The 18,332-nt window shown below is 34.7% G+C and overlaps 3 protein-coding genes across 3 annotated transcripts; all 3 read left to right on the forward strand.

Moving 5' to 3' along the window:
* The first annotated feature begins 279 nt into the window (after positions 1-279).
* On the forward strand, positions 280-1,875 carry LOC140009804 (uncharacterized). The gene is made up of 4 exons (XM_072056128.1): positions 280-604; positions 782-927; positions 994-1,347; positions 1,441-1,875. The coding sequence occupies exons 1-4, from the start codon at positions 280-282 to the stop codon at positions 1,873-1,875; spliced, it is 1,260 nt and encodes a 419-aa protein (XP_071912229.1).
* Positions 1,876-2,555: 680 nt separating this feature from the next.
* Positions 2,556-3,542, forward strand: LOC140009805 (uncharacterized). Its single transcript, XM_072056129.1, has one exon. The coding sequence runs from the start codon at positions 2,556-2,558 to the stop codon at positions 3,540-3,542; it is 987 nt and encodes a 328-aa protein (XP_071912230.1).
* An 11,746-nt stretch (positions 3,543-15,288) lies between these two features.
* On the forward strand, positions 15,289-17,318 carry LOC113697559 (uncharacterized). Its single transcript, XM_027217236.2, has 2 exons — positions 15,289-16,553; positions 16,994-17,318. Exon 1 carries the CDS (start codon positions 15,354-15,356, stop codon positions 16,551-16,553), a length of 1,200 nt encoding a protein of 399 aa, XP_027073037.1. The 5' UTR covers positions 15,289-15,353; the 3' UTR covers positions 16,994-17,318.
* The last annotated feature ends 1,014 nt before the right edge of the window (positions 17,319-18,332 follow it).

Genomic DNA, 18,332 nt, shown 5'->3' on the forward strand with positions numbered 1-18,332 from the left:
TCTCAACCTCTTTCCTCGCAAGGTTGGTGAGGTGACAGACACATCCCTGGACGACTTGCGGCGGCGTTTGGATGGGCTGAGGAACCCAGATGAATGGCAGCAGGTCACTCACCGCCGGTCAAAGAGAAATGGTGCACCTCCCCAAAAATTTTGCTGCTCGGAGTCATGATTAAGTCTCTCTTATGGAACGCTAGAGGGGTGGACAATGCTCTTACTTTAGCTCGCTTGAGAAAATTGAAACGTCTACATCAAATCTTGTTATTAGCCCTGTGTGAACCAATGGTGGATCGTGAGCATCTGGATATTGTTCATCGGAAGTTGGGTTTCCCGTTTAGTGTCTCTAATGATGAAAGTAGGATTTGGATTTTTTATGATGATGAATATAAGTGTGACATTGTTGCGGCTTCTCATCAATATTTGGCGTTGAAAATTGCCCATACTTTTTTTCCCCGTTCCTTTATTGCAACCTTTGTTCATGCTTCATGTGACCTAGATGAGCCTGAGCTGCTCTGGCTGCAATTATCAAGGGTGCATTCATTGGGAGAGCCGACAATTTTCATAGGTGATTTTAACGTCGTTGTTGGATCTGAAGAGAAGAAACGAGGTTGACCGTTTCGTTTCTCTGAGGCAAAGTCTTTTTTAAATTTTATTGATGGTGCTGGCTTGACGGACTTGGAATTTTTTGGGTCTAAATTCACGTGGTGCAGTAATCGTCTGAGGAGGGCTCGAATCTGGAAGCGTCTATATAGAGTTCTGGTGAACCAACTATGGTTGGATCTAGGTGTTAATACTGCAGTGGCGCATTTGAGTAGAGTTGCTTCGGATCATTCTCCGTTGCTAGTAACTTGTTCCCTGGCTGTCAGCGGAAGTCCTCGGAGTTTCCGTTTCTTGGATGTTTGGAGCTCTCATGGTGATTTCCTTAAGGTGGTGCGTCAAGCTTAGGAGGTGGAGTGTGAGGGCTAACCGGTTAGGGTTTTGCTTTTGAAATTGAAGGCGGTTAAGCATGCGTTACGGGTATGGAACAAGGAGACATTTGAAAATGTTACTGATCGTGTCTGGGAAGGAGAAGAGCAGGTCCAGTTATTGGAATGTTCTTTGGAGGCAAACCCGACCGAAGAGGGGCAGCACCGGCTTCTTAAGGAGCAATGTGACCTCAAAGCAGCTCTATTGAGGGAAGCCAGATATTGGCGTCAGAAAGCTTGTATTCGGTGGTTAAAGGAAGGTGATACCAACACTAGGTTCTTTCATGGCCAATTCAAGCAAAGACGGGTGCATTGTTATATACATCAAATGAAGGATAAGAATGGAGTCTGGGTTGACGAGCTACCTAAAATTGAAGATATGGCGGTTGAGTAATTTGCTGAAGCTTTGGCACAATCTGATCAAGTACAAGTAGATCAGTCATGGTTAGATGCTATCCCCTCAATTGTCTTCGAGCAGGAGAATGAGGCTCTTCAACAAGTTCCTACTGAGAAAGAGGTTAAAAAAGTGGTTTTCCAGATGAATGGGGAGAGTTCCTCAGGGCCAGATGGGTTTACGAGCTCTTTCTTCACTTCCTGTTGGGAAATAGTAAAGGGTGATGTCTGTCAGGCGGTTTGGGATTTCTTCGCTGGTGCGCAGCTGCCTTGGGGATACACATCGACGCTGCTGGCTTTAATTCCGAAAATACCAGGTGCGTCCTCATTTTCGGAGTTTAGGCCAATCAGTCTTTGTAACTTTGTTAATAAAATCATATCGAAATTGCTGGCAATGCGCTTGGAGGGGATTCTACCTAAGCTAATATCGCCTCAGCAGAGTGGTTTCGTGAAAGGTAGACAGATCTCTGATACTATTGCTGGCTCTGGAAATGTGCTCGGCGTTGGGGAAGAAGGTTGAGGGATCTAATGTTGCGCTGAAGTTGGATATGGCCAAAACGTATGATCGGGTCTCTTGGTGTTTTTTAATTCAAGTTATGCGGAAATTTGGTTTTGGGGAGCGCTGGATAGATATGATTTGGCGGTTGATCTTCTCATGCCATTTCTCTTTCTGCTTAACGAAAAACCCTGTGGTTTTTTCAGATCCTCTCGGGGGTTGCGCCAAGGGGACCCATTATCCCCGGCCCTATTCATCATTGCGACTGAGGTCCTGTCCAAGGGCTTGAATACTTTGGTGGGGGACCGGCAATTTTCTCCGTACTTTGTTGCCCGGGGATATCCTCCATTGACACACCTTGCCTATGCTAATGACATTATTATTTTTTGTAATGGTAGTAAACGTTCGTTAGCATGTGTTATGGAGGTATTGGGCAAATATCAGAGGATCTCAAGACAGTTGGTGAATGCTTCTAAGAGCTGTTTTTAGGTGGACAGGAAGGTATCGCTTATATGGCCTAGGGCGATTGCGCAGACCACGGGGTTTTCTTTTAAAGAGCGGCCAGTCACTTACTGGGGTTGCCCCTTGTATGCTGGGAGAAGGGTGAGATCCTTGTTCAATGGTTTATTGGATAGCACGAGCACTCATTGACAACCACCGGTCTCGCCAAGAACTTAAACCTGATTCATATTCTAGCAGTATTGATGCCTCCAAAGGGGGTAATTGCTGAGTTGGGGTGGGTGTTTGCACGGTTTTTTTGGGGGGAATCAGAGTTTGGGTTTAAGCGGCATTGGTCAGCATGGAAGATATTATGTCGTCCCGTGGAGGAGGGGGGAGTAGGTTTTTGCTCGTTACAGGCCATTATTGAAGCTTTTTCCCGTAAGCTTTGGTGGCTGTTTAGATATGGACTTTCGCTCTGGGCCCAGTTCATGAGGGCTAGGTATGTTGGTGAGTTACATCCAAATCAGGTCTCTATTTCTCCTAAGTTTTCCCCTACTGGTAAACGAATGTTTAGGATTCGATTTTCCATGGAGATGTGGCTAAAATGGGATTTGTCTAGGGAGGATGTTGCCTTCTGGTGGGATAATTGGAGTGGGTTAGATCCGTTGGCATGGAGGTTTCCAGATTTAGCGTCAAATGCTCGGGTTTATGATTTTTTGCGTGAGGGCCAATGGGATCATTTGACCTTGGCTGCCTTCCCTTCAGAGGTCACAGAATCGGCTGCGGATTCTTTCTTTTGTTTTGGTAAGGTTCCCGATGGCCTAGTTTGGACCTTACAACTTTTGGGGGAGTTTTCTACAAAATTGGCATATCAGGTAGTTCGATCCTCTGGGATTCGGTTATGGACATTTGTTTCTATCTGGCATTCTTTAATTCAGCAGAAATTTTCATTTCTTATGTGGAGATTGTTGCATGAGCAGCTGCCGGTGGATAATGTGTTAGCAAAGTTTCAAGGTCATGGCCCCTCTAGGTGTCAATGTTGTTCGCTGCCTCAGTTGGAAACGTTGCAGCATGTTTTTGCTACTGGGGTGTTAGCAAATGAGGTTTGGGGGTTTTTTGGGCAATCGCTAGGCGTTGCAACTCCTTCAGTTGCTTGTGTTAGGTCACGATGCTACAAATGGTGGTTGCTCAGTGTCAAAGGGAGGGCATTTCGGTGGCTATCCCGTGTGCTACCGTTGCTTATTGTCTAGTTTTTATGGCGAGCTAGAAACATGGCTCGATTTGAGGGACGAAGTATATCCGTTGGTCAGGTTCGGGGATGGATCATTCATGAGCTGCGGTTATTGATCCAAGTGTACTTTCCGACCATGACAAGGGTACCACTTCAATGGGCGGAGATTCTGGACTCGTTATCCGGACTTCGGAGGTCCTTAGTTTTCACTCTGGTGCGATGGGTGTGTCCTTTGGACGGTTTCTTTAAGTTGAATTCGGATGGTTGCTCTACTCTTCGAGGTGGGGGTGGTGATGGAGTGATTAGAGATTCCTGTGGAAGGCTCATTCTGGCTTTTGCTAATTTCTTTGGTCCGGTAAGTCCCCTGCAAGCGGAGGCGCGCGCGCTACTTTTGGGTCTTCAGTTAGGGCGACAAAGGGGGATATTGCATTTAATTGTTGAATCTGATTGCCTCGTCTTGATCAGTTGTTTACGGGGGGAGGGGGAGGTCCAGCGGTCATTCGGCCTGTCGTGCGTGCGATTCGGAATGCTGTTCCAGAGTATCATCAGTTCAGGCACTATTACAGAGAGGGGAATGCTGTGGCTGACTCATTGGCTTCCTACGGTACTGTGTGTGGGTCCTTCGAACTCTTTACTAAGGCTTCTCAATTACCGTGTCGCACAAGAGGGTTACTGGCCCTGGATATGCAGAACTTTTGTAATTTTCGTTTCTTGTTTCGGAGGTAAGGGTGCGACCTTCCTCCCCACATTGTATTCTTCGGCAGCTTGAATAATAATATGATTTCAATGAAAAAACAAAAAAAAGCTCAAGTTCAAGCTTGTGCTTGTCGAACTCTTGAGCAAAATGTTAGAGTTTGAATCATTTTGTGATGTCAAAAGAGCAGCTATCCCAATTGCCATTGGTCCAAAAAAAAATGAAATGCAATTTCAATGCTAAAAAAATATATATATATATATATCTTTCATGGTGAAAACACTATTATGGAGCTAGACATTGTACAATATCTCCATAGAATAACAGGAAAAACTAGAGACAAACATCTAAAGTAAATCATTATTATAGGTCTCTCGAAAAATGCTGTTGTAAGCAATGTTTTGAAAACCAGACCGGACCGACCGGTTGAACCGCGAACCGGCCATGGCACTGGTCCGGTTCTATGTTAGGGTTGACCATGCAAGAAAATCGGTCAAAAACTGATCCAACCGTGAAACCGTCGAAATCGGATTGAACCGATTTTTTCCGGTTTTCGAGTTTTCCTCTTTTTTTTTTCGTTTTGCAAAATGTAGCTTTCAAGATTCGAACTCATGACCTTTGTAATAGAAGACCAATATAGTAACCATTGCACTATCACATCTTATTAATTTTTTATAACTTATTTTTATAAAACAAATATTCATATTTCTTTTTTCCATTTTTCTTACAAAATCTCATCCTCTCATGCCTCTTTCTTTTTAATTTTCAACTCTCTCTCACTCTATCCTCTTTTCTTTTGTCACTCCCTTTTTAATCAAACATCTTTATTTTTAATTTATTGATGTTTTCTTACATTTTTTAATTTTATTTTTTTCCATTAAATTAAAAAAGTTAAAAAAGAATTATTTTTTTAACCCAAATTATTTAATGCCACAACCACTTACTTTTATCTCATTTTTTGTTTCTTATCAAGTGTGCATTTCTATTTTCGATTCTCTTGGCTTCTTTCGAACTCCAAACTTTCTTTTTAAATTGCAATCTCTAAATCCCAAAACGTAAATTAAAATTTAAGTTCACAATGTCTAAATTCTTATAGACGTGAATTTTGTATAATTTCAAAATATTGTGATATTTTTGGGCTGGATTTAAGATTTTTGGTAGATATAATTGAAATTGAGATGAAATTTATTTGTTTTAACTTATAATTCAAAAATAAATAATTTATTTTTAAAAATCCAAGTTATTCAAAAATAGTAAACTTTTTATCATGTAAAATATTAAATTAGTCCATTACATGTCTTATTTTGTGCATATATATATTTATATAAATTATTTTTTAAACAATGCATTGAACCAAGGTTGAACCGGTCTGACCGGTTGAATCTCGACCCTTTCACTTCACTGGTTTAATTAACGGTCCGATTTTTAAAACATTGGTTGTAAGTTGTTAGGCAAACTATTGATGTTAGACAGAATGCGGGAAATTGAATAAAAAAAAAAGACAGATTGCAGGAATTTAAACCACACTATTGAAGTTAGATAAACTGTAGGAATTTAAAATACGCTATTGATATTAGATGGACCGCAGGATGCAAAAGATTGGCGATATTGCCGGAGCTAAAATTTTCTTGCCAAAGCAAGTTTTTTTAAAAACTCAAAAATACCCCTTCCCTGGTAAATGCTTAAAGAGATAACTTCATAAAGCTTCCCTAAGGTTTCTAACAATTTTACTAGTTTCCCCTAAGGTTTGCAAAATTATACAAACCTCCTCTAAGATTAAGGTTTTGGTAACAAAATTAGTCCAAATAAGAAAAAATAACATTAAGAAAGTACTTTAAAGAGAGAGATGAAACTCTTATTCCATAAATATCCCTTATGCATGTATATAAGTTATATTAGTGAAAGAATGAAATTAATTAAAAGTTAGAAAAAATTAACACACATATTTCACTATTCAAAAAGTTCACATTCAATACATTAGATGATAAAAAAATAAGCAACAAAACTACACTAAGGGAAAATTTCAGAAACCTCCCTTGAGGTTTCTAACAATTTCACTCGGCTCCCCTCAGGTAAAAAATTACACTTACCTCCCTTGGCATAGTAAAATACCTATAATGCCCTCACTTGATAGACAATTTTAAATTTAAGACGATAAATTTACAAAATTCAAAAAAATTCTATTTTTCTGTCTCTTGTCTATTTTTGCTTCTCTCTTTTCTAATTAATATAATCTCTTTTACTATCTTCAATTTTGTGGATATTAGCAAATTGAAATGTACAAAAGCAAAAGAGAGCAAATTATGTGTCATATTAGAAGGAAATAAAGAGACTCGCAGTGATAGCAAAATAAATAATGAAATTGATGATTAAAATAGAAAGAATTAAAGATGTGAAAATTGTCATATTTTGTTTATTGTCAAAAAAACTTTTATAAAAAGTCAAATAATTACATATGAATTTCTTTCATTGGATTAGATTTTTTATTATGATTTTATTATGGAGGTAGAATTTATTCTCTACTATTGAGATATTAATATTTTTAAAGCCATAGGAGAGTTGTAATAATGGTTTTAGATCAGATTAGCTTGTATTAAAAGGTATTTGAGTATTGATATTTAATTTTTGGTACAACTGATTCTCAATTGGGTTTGTGTGCGTGTTTTTCTTTTTTTTTTTTTTAGTGGCAAGTATTGATATCTTTTACGTAATTTAGGATTTCTTGAACGGCTATTTAATTTTAGAACTTATGCTTGGATGGTTGTTAGGGACTAAACTTATTAATTTATGTAAAGTGTGGAAGAAAATGATTAAATATACTATATTTTTCTTTCTTAATTTTGTACAAAATGGTAATTTAGGATTTTTGTGAGAAAATCTATCTTGTTGGACCTACATTGTTACTAAACATTAAAAGTAGGGGAGGTATATGCAATTTTTAAAACCTGAGGAGAGCTCTTTATAATTGTTAAAAATCTCATGGGAGGTTTGTGAAATTATCCCCTACACTAATGATCACAAGATTCAGGAAAACAGACCAGCCATCTCTCTTAACATGAGGTTTGCTATGATTTTTGTGATTTTCAATAGGAAAAAATTTCAAATTTTACCTTTCTTTTATCTTCTTTATCCTTTACTTTCACGAAATTACTTTACAACTATTACACTTTTAAGAGTTTCAAATAAAATTTTCTCATGAACAACCTTCATTTACCTTGTGTTTTTTCTTCTATCAAAACCCTTCTTCTCAAATTACGTACAACTGATTTTTGATTCTTGTCAAACTCTATCAATTACAAAATAACACCATTTGGTATATCAATTTGTGTTATTTTATAATTGCAAGCATTGTTCTTCATTAAAGAAACTTTTAATGATAGTTAATTAATGCTCCAATTACTCAATCATTAGATATTAGGATATGTGAGTAATTTCTCTCCATGTGACATAAGTAACTAAGTCTACAATTTTGTCAAGAGAAGTAAGTATAAATTTACAAATCTCTGGAGAGATGAGCGAAATTGTCAGAAAGCTCATGGGAGGTAGTCGCACCAAAATTTTGGGCCCACGGCCACGCCCCAGGCCCACCTTAGCTACTATCTTATGTTTCGTTGCATAGTCCATCAGTAGTACATCGGATCCCAAATTCCTGTCTCCATCCATTTCCTTTCTTGTCTGGATGTCCCATAGCTAATGTTTTCGTATTACTCTCTCTTCGTCTACTATTTCTCATTCTTGCAACCCAAAGGACATTTTTTTTTGGGGTTCTTTTTGAGAAGTAAATGCTCCGGAAAATAAATGAAATCTCTTTCACTGTCGGGAAAAAAATGCAACTTAAAGAAATTCGATTATGCTGCGACACACGAACTAAACTAGGGATTTTTGGTCATGAATGGATGGGCTATAATTTTTCTATTCATCATCGATTCATAACAGGTGCTAACCAACTCAATCCTAGTGATTTTGTTGCTCGCGATCTGGTGTTGGATTGAAGTTATTTGCATCGGAGAGATTGGATTGGTAAAGTCTCTATTCTCTGTGGAGCTTAAATTTTGGGATTGGCAAAAGCACCAGAATATCACCTTAAAAAAAATGCTCCAGAAAATCTGAATTTTGTTTTTTTCCCCACAATTTTGGGTACAAATCAACTTTTGACAGTGTCATATAAGTTGGGTAGTCAAAAGTGGGGACCAATGGGGGGCACTTTCGGATTTTTAAATAAATTTGCTTTGGTTGGAAAATTTTAGCTCTGCAATATCACAAACCTATAATCTGTTGTATAGTTATTTTTCAAACACATCGATTATAGTATTCCAAGGCCATCCTTGTCAAATTTCCATCGAAAACTTAATCAACTATACAATTTATCAAATTTAATGAAAAATATTAGTCACACTCCACTTTTTGTTAGTCACAGTCTCTTCATTCATTTTATCATATAATATAATAAATAAAAACTATATGATAAATATGATAGTAAGAGTGTAATTAACAAAGGGAGTGCAATCAAAATTTTTCCATTTTAATTTATCATAATAAAAAAAAAATTTAGGAGTGTAACACGAGGATTTCTCGGGGGGTCATCCATTATAGTACTACACTACTACCGCCCAAGGAAAAAAAAGTTCAAATTTACACATCATTTCCAAAATTATCTCAAAAGAATAGTTAGATCTATAGTCTATAAAAGACATAGAACTAGGGTTGCAATCAACTCGAACACCTCACGAGCAGTTCGACTTGAGTTTAGTCAACACCGAGCTCGATCCGAGTATTAATATATACGAGTTGATTTCGAGTAGCCATTTGTTAGGTTCAATTGCTCGACAAGCGGCTTAAAGAGCTCGAGTTGATATGAAATTACAAAAATACCCCTATATCAATTAAAATCGAACTGCCTTCTAGCTCCTCACAAACCAGAATATCGAGCGAAACTCGAGCTGACATATCTAGTTGCTCACGAGCCAGAAACAAATTGAGCTTGAACTTTCTTTTTTCTAAGTCGAGTCGAGTTCGAACTTCATTTTTTTGGCTTGACGAGCTCGAGTTTGAACTCAAACTCGCACATTAACAAGTCTAACTCAACTCAATACGTTTAAAACTCGACTTGATTTGACTCGTTTGCAACCTTACATAGATCGACTTCAAATTTCAACTGGTCTTTCAAATTTCAACTTAGTCCAAGTTAACTTGGTGCAAATCTAAGAGTTAGAAAGTGATCATCCCAAGAAAATCCAATAATCAGGTTTCACTTCATCAGGGTCTAGTCTCCCTTTGATGTCTTGTCTTCAATAATGGAACACCGCAATGTCATCCACTAAACTAATCTAGCACGATTAACCGCACTTATCAAGTTAAGTTTTAAGACAAGATTTGGACCAGTAGTCAAATACAAAACAGGCACTAGTGTAAAACTCTAAAATTATCCCCCACTTCGTTAATTGTATACAGCTTTCACAAAAATATGTTTACCCCTTCGCCAAGAAAAACGACATCAAACCCATTTCTTATTACAGAAATGGTCTGTTATGATTACCCCTTGTTATGATTACCTTTTTCTCATGAGTATTTATTTAAGAAAAAATCGTTCAAAATGTCCCTCACATTTTGTCAAATAAATTTTTTCATCCTTTATTTTTAAAATATTAGTTTTACATCTTTTACAAATTTAAGTCAACAAAATTTGGCCCCAACCTAGATTTCTGAACATTTTTTAGTTTGAAATCATCACATGACTCACATGTAATCATTTTAAAGTACAAAAAGGCCGGATTCCACTTGTTTAAGGGCTGAAATAAATATGAAACAAGTCAGATCTTACTTTTTTAGGAGAAAAATAAATATAGTTCAGATCATATCCCACATTTTTAAAGATAAAATGAATATGGATCAAGACATTTGTTTTTACTATAAATGGTATCTATTTTTTTGCTCCTAAAAAAAATGACTACGTGTGAGTTCCGTAACAGATTCAGGTAAAAAACAGTCGAAAACTTAGGTTGGGACTATATTTTGCCGAATTAAATTTGTAAGGGATGTAAAATTAATATTTTAAAGTTAAATGATGAAAATTTTTATTTGGTAAAATGTAAGGAATGTTTTGCATGATTTTCTTTTCATTTTCTTTTTATTTAATTGCTTTTTGATTATTTTTTATTTTCTACCTCTTATTTCACAATATATATATATATAAATATATGTATTGTAGGAAGGATTTTAGGATGGTTAAATCATAATGCTTCTAACTCCTCATTCTTTTTTTTATATAGAATTTTGGATTTTTTTAATTATTATATATCCTTTTCATGCCATTTGAATTTAAAAAGTAAAAAGTGGCTCCATTCCACTTATATAGGAATTTGATTCGCAATCTATTATTGTGAGGATAAATAAAGAGAAAACATCACCAAACCTACTAAAAGTGAAAAGTAAATGATAATATTTTACCCTTTAACTTAGTAATCTTAAATAAAAGGGCAAATTGTATAGAAAATAAAAAATAACAATACTCATTGGTCATGGATTTAAAAAATCAAGAATGGTACCATTTATGAACCCTAAATTATGAAATCACTAAATAAAAAACAAAGTACTACTAGCCATTCAACATGAAAATTTTTATTTGAAATCTTTATTTTTGATGAAAAATAATAATAAAAACAACATTGATTATACCAAAAAAATTTAAAAAAATAACAATGCAGTTTAAAGATATAAAACTTTTGACTCTAAACTATATAACTATTTAATTTATGTATATATATAATCCAATTCGACCCTAATTAAACTTGAATAAGTGTGCAAAACCAAAAGCTAAGAATAGCTTGGGTATTATTGATTATTTTACATATTCTTATTATTCTCTTCATATGTAAATGTGTAATTGCTATGTCATTGTTATATTTTTTGTAGTAGTTTATAATAATTCTGAAAACTCTAAAAACACATCTCACAAAGATTTTTTTTTAAAAAAATTTATATTAAAGTTTATGAAGAACACTACTCTATAAGCACTCAACAATTTCAGGGTTACAAGATGGGAGAAACAAATTTTCTAAAATTGAGGAAAATGAAATAGTTATAATTTATATTTTTAATACTAATAATTTTGATATATGGGTATAACATGATATATTGATAAATAGGTCTATGATTGCTCTACAATATAAATCATTATACATTAAATTATTTTATTCAAATTATTATAATATATTGACAAACAATAGGAAAAGAAATTTTGATTTCAACTTATTTAAGATATTAAAACTAAGAAAGTTTATTTTGTGCTTATGAAATAATTTTTTTTTAACATGTTAGGCATATACTTCTTTAAATTTTTTTTGCCTTTTTCATATACTTTATCCTATATTGTAATAAATAAGTATATATATTATTGTTTTGAATTAAAATATAAATCCCCTATACTATCATATATAATTATATATATAATATTATTTTGAATTGAATTGGGTTAGAATGATAGTATATCTCTAATTGCCAACAATCTAATCTTGGATAATTCAATTGATGCTCTGTTTGGATTGTAAATTATTAGAGATATTTTTACTGTAGCATTTTTTATGATGTGATGTATGTGAGATAAAAAGATAGTTGGAAAGATAAAAAAAGTGTGTTGAAAATTGTAATGATGATGTAAGTAAATAAATTTTGGCTAATAATTCTCTATCCAAACAAACATATATTCGGAAAACTCGTCGGGTAAGATTTTGTACTCAATCCCTACCGCGAAGCCAAACCCAAAAGCGCCTGCTAAAGATGGTCCTGTTTATGTTCTTCTCCTACAACTGGCGAGCATGAGAGCAACCTGTGTTGACTTTATTGGTTCACATGGCTCAGTCACGGGCTCAACAGGAACTAAACGTTAAATTTTTCTCATTTCCTCTAGCCTTTATCGTCCTCCAAAAGTTTGAATTTCGAGGCACAAAGGGGTGGCCAACCCCACCAGTTTTGTAACATACTGAAGCGAGGGCATGCAGCCCACGATCATTTGGGGTATAGTAAGTCAATGATTCGTGACATATTCTTCTGTAGCACTTTCGACCAGTGGTGAATTATCCATCGAGGAGTTTTATTAGAATTGTATTTTTCTTTTTTTTTTATCAATTATTATCATTTAGACCTATCTTAGAATTGTATTTTTCTTTTTTTTTGTTTATATTAATGATTATCATCTATACCTGCTCTACTTCTATTTCCATTTTAACCTATTTTGGATGGTGACTCAATAGGGCCATGAGAAACCAATGTGGATTGAACTACCATCGGATCATACAGGTACATTACGCACCTATATGAATTTAAAAGAAGCCACATTAAATAGTAAAGTAAAGTTTGAACCCTTGACCTCTCAATCACAAGACATAAAGGTAGCTAAGTATTATGGAGGTGGTTGATTTAGAATTGTATTTTTCTTAGTTGTTTGCTTTTTCATGTTGACGGTGCTCGGATATACAATTGTCATGTCAATTCCACCGTGCAATTATATGCATTAATAGTACAAATTTAGGTGATAATAAATGTAAAAACTAAAACAGATTAAGTATATTATTACTTATTAAAAATTGTGTTTCGCAATTAGTTTTATCCATCCAATTTTGAATTAATTCCATCTGAATCATTAACTCTACAGTGTAGTTGTTCCTATTTTACTTAAGTCAGGCGTATTTATATTTTTGAAACTAAAATGTCTCACTTTAAAATTCAGCAATGAAAGTGAAAATTCGAGTATAGTTAAAAAAATGTAAAGTGAAACTTACCCTGTTTGTATTATTCTTAGCTAGATTGGTAGGTTATCTAAGATCTAACATTCTATTTTGCCAAACCGTATGGTGCAATAAATCTAAAGTTGTATATGAATGATACTCTATCTACCATTCTAAATGCTAAGGATCTAAGTTACGAGCCAAAAGGCAAAGGATGTAAGCTGATGATTAAAAACTAGCGACACTATACAAATTATATTTGACTACATTTTTTTTATTAGTATCGTATCACGCTTTTGCTCACCTATGTTTAACACTTGTACTCCGTGAAGCCATTAAATTTGTTGAGATATGCCAACTTTAGCATATGTTTCTAAATTCATTTAGTACTAGAATAATTTAGTTAGCTATTGAATAAATTTAGTTGTTAGGATATGTAACAAATATTTTTGCTAAGATTCAAATTATGTTTTGTTGAGATTTTTTAGGATAATTGTTAGTTGAAAATTATGTTAGTTTATTTCATGTAAATACTATAAATAGTGAGTTGATGAATAAAAAATATTTTCAGCTTTCAATACAGGTCTTTTGTATGCCCTTTTTTTACAATATTAATTAAGGTGTTGTTTCTTAGTTTATGCTTTAAAAATCAACAAAGTAGGTTCAAGAGTCTATATTTTAAGGGTCTGTATTGTTTTTTAAGAGTGAATGCATCCACTAAGAATCCTTTATCAGTTCAAAACTATGACAGGAAAGAACTTTTTATCAAATACTTCAACTTTTAGTGGTAAAACTTATCAAATTTGGGTAGTTAAATTTTGGATTTATTTGGTAGTTAATGATCTATGGGATGTGGTGGAAATAGATCGTGTTCTAGAACTATTTAAAGAACCGATTGATACACAAATTAGAGACCATAGAGATACAGTTAGACAAAAATCCAAGTCTAGTATTCACGTATAATTTTTTGATGCCATTTTCACAAAGAAAATGACTTATGATTTGATTAAGAATAAACTATTCTCAATTAAAATGAAAAGAAAAAGTTTCCCTATGAATTGGTCGGATCCTGACATTTCTAACGTGGAGCATGATGAAATCAAGAATTCATATCTTGAAAGAATTCAAGAGGAAATCATTGATAAGTTAAGAGGTATTAAATTGATTGCTGATATTTTTCAAGAGTATAATGTCGCTGTTTTTGGGTACAGGTTTTGAAGATATGACAAAATTTATGAAGAAATATGAAGAGTTTCATATTTTCTGTACTGGTCCAAATATCGTAGAAAGGTGTTCTCCTTGAACCTATGAAAAAGGTTATATATATATATATATAAGCCATCTTGTATTTGGAGTTTGGCATAAGACACAAAAAGAAGTGATTTGTTGCAAGATTAATCTTTAGCTTGTATAAAAAATCAAAAGAAGTTTGTTGCGAAGATAATCATGAGTTGCAAAACTTCTTGTAAAAGGCCTTGTCTATAACAGGGTTTAAACATTTAAGAAGAGAATTAGGGATGTGCAGCAAAAGTGGCAAGGATGAGTATTGAAATATGCCAACTTTTGCAAATTTTTCTAAATTCATTTAGTACTAGAACAATTTAATTAGTTATTAAATAAATTTAGTTGTTAGGATATTTTGTTAACAAATATTTATGCTAAGATTTAGATTATATTTTGTTGAGACTCTTTAGGATAATTGTTAGCTAGAAATTATATTACGCCTTGTTTAGATTGTGATTTTTTGCAAAAAAAAATTTTATGTTTTCCGTGAACACACTTTTCAATTATCTCTTTACCTCACATACATCAAATCGCTACAATTCATTTTTTTTTACAAAAACTCCTACAAACATTACAAATAGTGTGTTGATAAATGAAGAACATAAAGTTATTTTCAACCTTCAATACAAGTTTTTTGTAAGCCTTCTTTTTTTGCAACATTAATTAAAGTTTTGTTTATTAGTTTATACCCTAAAAACCAACAAAATGAATATAAAAGGACAAGTGCCGCTCTAAAACATGGATAATATGAGTGTGATGCTAATAGGTCTAAGAAAGGACCCAAAACCTTATGAGTGTAATACTATTAAGTGTAATAAAGGATCCAAAACGTTAAACTCCTTTTTTTTTTTTGCAAAGAACCTCACACTTCTGATGTGCATCCTTTTTTACTTTTAGTATTACATTCCGTTAATCATAGTGATACTTTGTTAGGTGCATGAAAACACGTGACTGTATGGCATGGAGTGTCATTTAAAAAAAAAAAAAAAGTGTATCAAAACCAGAGCTCTGTGGTTTTCTCTCTCCATTTTGCAGCCTTGATATGTATAAGAAGCCGTTTTCATCTTTGAAATGAAAATAGGTAAGCAAAGCTTTTCTATCCCACTCGAGTGAGAAGATTTCTAGCATTATGGGGAACCATAATTTTGCTAGATGGTTTGTCCTTCTCCTCCACTTAGGAACTCTTCTATCTTCTGTAGCATGTCCTTATTGCCCATACCCAACCCCTCCACACAAACCACCACACAAGCCAAAGCCTCCGGCTGTAAAACCACCTTATACACCAAAGCCTCCTGCTGTGAAACCACCACACAAGCCAAAGCCTCCGGCTGTAAAACCACCATATACACCAAAGCCTCCTGCTGTGAAACCACCACATAAACCAAAACCTCCCATTGTAAAACCTCCAATAATAGTGCATCCTCCATATATCCCAAAACCTCCCTTTGTGCACCCACCTTTCAGACCAAAGCCACCAATTATCATACCACCACACCCTCCCATTGTTAAACCACCACCCTTCATTCCTAAGCCACCAGTTGTGCTGCCACCTTATGTACCAAAGCCACCTATTGTTAAACCACCGCCCTATGTGCCAAAGCCACCTGTGGTGTTGCCACCTTATATACCAAAGCCACCTATTGTTAAACCACCACCCTATGTGCCCAAGCCGCCTATTGTTAAACCACCACCTTACGTGCCAAAGCCACCTGTGGTGTTGCCACCCTATGTGCCAAAGCCACCTATTGTTGAACCACCACCCTATGTGCCAAAGCCACCCGTCATTTCCCCACCATTTGTGCCAAAGCCACCTGTGGTGTCGCCACCTTATGTACCAAAGCCGCCAGTTGTTGTAACTCCACCACCATATGTGCCAAAGCCACCTGTGGTTTCACCACCATTTGTGCCAAAGCCACCTGTGGTGTCGCCACCATATGTACCAAAGCCACCTGTTGTTGTTACTCCACCACCATATGTGCCAAAGCCACCACCAACTCCCCAACCAACCCCTTGCCCACCACCCCCACCGACTCCCGTGCCATGTCCACCGCCACCAAAGAAACCGGAGATTTGCCCAATTGATACCCTCAAACTAGGTGCTTGTGTGGACTTGTTGGGCGGCCTTGTGCACATTGGAATTGGAAGCAATGTTAAGAGCACTTGTTGTCCGGTTTTAGAAGGCTTGGTGGACTTAGATGCAGCTGTATGCCTTTGCACTACTATCAAGGCCAAGCTTCTAAACATAAATATCCTTATTCCCATTGCCCTTGAAGTGCTTGTGGATTGTGGAAAAACTGCACCACCAGGATTTCAGTGCTCTGCTGACTAAGTATGAACTCTTCCGCTTGAGAAGTGGAACATTTATCCTCCATTTTATCAACAATGTCACAATTGGCACTTTTGTTGGTTTAAATATTCATTTTTTCAAATCCTCAAAATTTTCACACGTTTTTTTTTAAAAAATTTTGTTGGAAAAGGACCATTGACGACTCAAACGCATAACTTACTAGTTACAGTTTTCAAACCTTTTTATCTTAGAAGTACTCTTAAATTTTTTGACAAATTTCAAGTGTGTTGTGATAAAGTTTTGATCTAATCATACCACTGTTTAAGTTTTTGCTCCGCCATAAATTTTAACAAAATTAAAATGGAAAATCTAAAGTGTGGAAAGAAACAAGGTTTGTTGGACTAATGGAGTATATACTTGTCTATGGATGGTTTTATGTAAACTGTAAAGCAACGTCAACGGGTATTCGATTTTGAATGCAGGAGATTCAAGGACTGAGCTTTTGGTTGAACACGAGCTTGAATAAATGGAAACAGCCGTAAAGTTCTCTTCAATGCGTTATTCATCTGTTTGCGTTGCATGTTATTGTGGTCTGCAGCTGGAAAGTGCATGAGAATCCGGAAGAAAATCAGGTTGCCAACTGCAGGAACAAATTCTCAACCAATAAGAAGCAATTTGTATATTTTTCAGAATTTCGAAATGTGCCTTTTTTGTCTTTTATGTTTGGATGATCTTTTCTGTTTGTCTTGTTTTTGTATGGAGTTAGTAAATGTGCTGACACAGTACTTTTGCTGGGAGTTGTTGCTATTTGCCAAGGTCAGTGATCTTTTGTATGCATCATTGCTGCTTGTCTACCTTTACATGCTACATGTAGAAGTACAAAAAATTACATCCAGTACGATGCTGTATATGATTAAAAGAAGAAATTATTCTCTATCGACAAAGTAATAAGAGATAATATCGGAAACCTCCGTTGAGTTTTCTCCTAATATAACTTAGCACAACTTAAGTTTTGAAAACATCACTTACCTCCTCTCTAATAATTACAAAAAGACTATATTAATCCGTACTTGATACATAATTCCCATATCAAATACATGGACCTTAAAAAATTGAAAAAAAAATAAAAGTGACTTTCTTCTCTTTTCCTTATATCCAATATCATCTCTTACTCATTTTTTGGATGAATATCTGATTTTTTATTTATAAATAATAGTAAATTGAATTTTTTTTTTATATTTTGCCATTTGTGATTTTGATAGAATGGGATATAATTTCTTTGTTTATTTTGAGTTGTTTTGTATAATGATTAGTACAACTTAAGACCTTAGGCCATGAGTTGAGAAGAAGTTTGGAAAAATTATAAGTTTCATAACATATCAGTTTTGAGCATATAGAATTAAATTGGTGCTAATGTATTTCTTTACATATATCTTTTTTATTTTTCAAATTTATATTTTTGGGGACTATATTTTTGTGATGTAGTGGTACTACTAGAGATTGTTTTGTAGGTAGTATTTTTCTTGGAATAAACAAAGCAGCTTATAAGCATTTTTATTTGGCAAAATGAGCAATGGATAGTTTAAGGTTTTTGAAAATTTTGTTACACAAATAACAAAAGTAAGGGAGACGAGTGATATTTTTAAAACCGTAAGGGTACAAAGTGATATTAAAAGAAATTTTATAGCAGGTTTTTGATATTATTCCAAGTAATAACACAAGGAGCCATAAATATCATTCAATGGTTAGTTCAAAGAGAAGAAAAAAACCATAATAATTTTTAGGGAAAAAAAAGGTCAGAAATCAATAAAAAAAAATGGC

Source organism: Coffea arabica, chromosome 6e (assembly GCF_036785885.1).
Source record: "Coffea arabica cultivar ET-39 chromosome 6e, Coffea Arabica ET-39 HiFi, whole genome shotgun sequence".
NCBI classification, from domain to species: Eukaryota; Viridiplantae; Streptophyta; class Magnoliopsida; order Gentianales; family Rubiaceae; genus Coffea; species Coffea arabica.